Source organism: Pseudozyma flocculosa (genome assembly GCF_000417875.1).
Source record: "Pseudozyma flocculosa PF-1 unplaced genomic scaffold scaffold00021, whole genome shotgun sequence".
Taxonomy (NCBI): domain Eukaryota; kingdom Fungi; phylum Basidiomycota; class Ustilaginomycetes; order Ustilaginales; family Ustilaginaceae; genus Pseudozyma; species Pseudozyma flocculosa.
This window is the reverse complement of record NW_006920889.1, coordinates 406,161-407,511: the sequence shown is the minus strand read 5'-3', so window position 1 is coordinate 407,511 and position 1,351 is coordinate 406,161. Positions and strand designations below refer to the sequence as shown.

Below are 1,351 nucleotides of genomic sequence, written 5' to 3'. Positions count from 1 at the left end.
TCTTGGACCCGCCGCGGGACATGGGCCCGCCGCGGCTCTGGCGTGCCGCCGCCTCGGCCTCCTGCTGCTGCTTGGCCTTGGCCGCGTCGGCGTGGATCTGGGCAATCGTCTTGGGCGCCGAGTTGTCGTGGCGCGGCGTCCAGTGGCTGTCGCGCAGCTCGATGACATCGAGCAGCATGAAGCGCATCCTCGAGTTGATCGAGGCCTCGTTGTTGGCCATCTCGCGCATGCGCGTAAAGTAGACGTCCATGTGGCCGCGCGCCTTGTCGGTGTCGAGCAGCTTGCCGACGGTCGTCATGAGCTTGCAGAGCGACTCGATCTCCTCCTCCTCGGGGTCGGTGGCGTTGCTGAGCAGCTTCTTGATGCACAGGTGCATGATGCGCTCCGTCAGCATGCTCAGCTTGAAGAGCTCTCCGATGAACTTGACGAGGCCGAGGCCGCGTCGCTTGGCCTTCTGGGCCTCGTAGTACTCGTCGGAGAGGAGCTCGGCCTCCTTGGGCGCCGACGACGGCTGCTCGCCGCGCTCGACGGCCTCGCGCGCCTCGTCCTCGGCCTTGTCGTTGCTCTCCTTCTTGGCCTTGTCCTCGGCCTCCTTGGACTTGGCGGCGGCGACGGCGTCGTCGCGCTGCGCCCAGCCGCGCTCGAAGTCCTCCTGGCACCGGTTGAGCAGGTACTTGCGGAAGAGGGCACCGCCAACAACGGCCTTGCCGTCGGCGGTGCGCAGGTTCTCGTCCTTGACGTCGTTGCTGAGGTCCTCCATGATCTTGCGGCAGAGACGCGCGTACATCTCCGACCACGCCGCCTCGTCGGTGGCCTTCTCGAAAATGAGCTGAATGACCTGGCGCAGCGTCCGGCCGTCGTTCTCGTTGACCGACTTGTTTGCCCAGTCTAGGATCTGCGTCGAGATGCTGTCGAACTTCTCCAGCGTGAGCTTGTTGAGCAGCGCCTTGACCTTGCGTTGCACCATCTCGGGCGAGTCGGGCTTGACGGTGCTCGCGCGCCCCTGCGGCTGCCACCGGTTCTCGGAGTTGGCCAGCGGCACGACCTGGTCGAGCGGGATCGTCGGACCGCCCTTCTCCGGCGGGTTGACCTGCGGACCGCGGCTGGTGTTGGGGTCGCGCTGGCGCCCGCGGTTGCTCTTGGTCCGGCCGCCCTGCGGGATGCCGGTGCCCATCATGTCGCGCGACGGCAGCGCCGCGCTTCCGCTGCCGGTCCTCGACAGCGGCTGCGAGCGCGCACCGGCGGTGAACGAGCCCATGGGCCCGAACGCGCCCATGCCGCCCGGACCGCGCGAGCCCGAGGAGGCGGCGAAGCGCTCCTCGCTCGTCTTGGGCGGGTGGCTAAAGGCACC

General features: G+C 67.9%; 1 protein-coding gene across 1 annotated transcript in view; it reads right to left on the bottom strand.

Annotated features, from left to right (window-relative positions):
• The window catches only part of PFL1_06938 (uncharacterized protein), a gene marked incomplete at both ends in the record, with an annotated part of 5,702 nt that overhangs the window by 1,247 nt on the left and 3,104 nt on the right, over positions 1 to 1,351 (bottom strand). The window contains one exon of the mRNA XM_007883331.1: positions 1 to 1,340. This exon is cut by the window's left edge and continues 23 nt beyond it. Within this exon, the coding sequence (XP_007881522.1) occupies positions 1 to 1,340 (1,340 nt within the window). The remainder of the gene's footprint in view (positions 1,341 to 1,351) is intronic.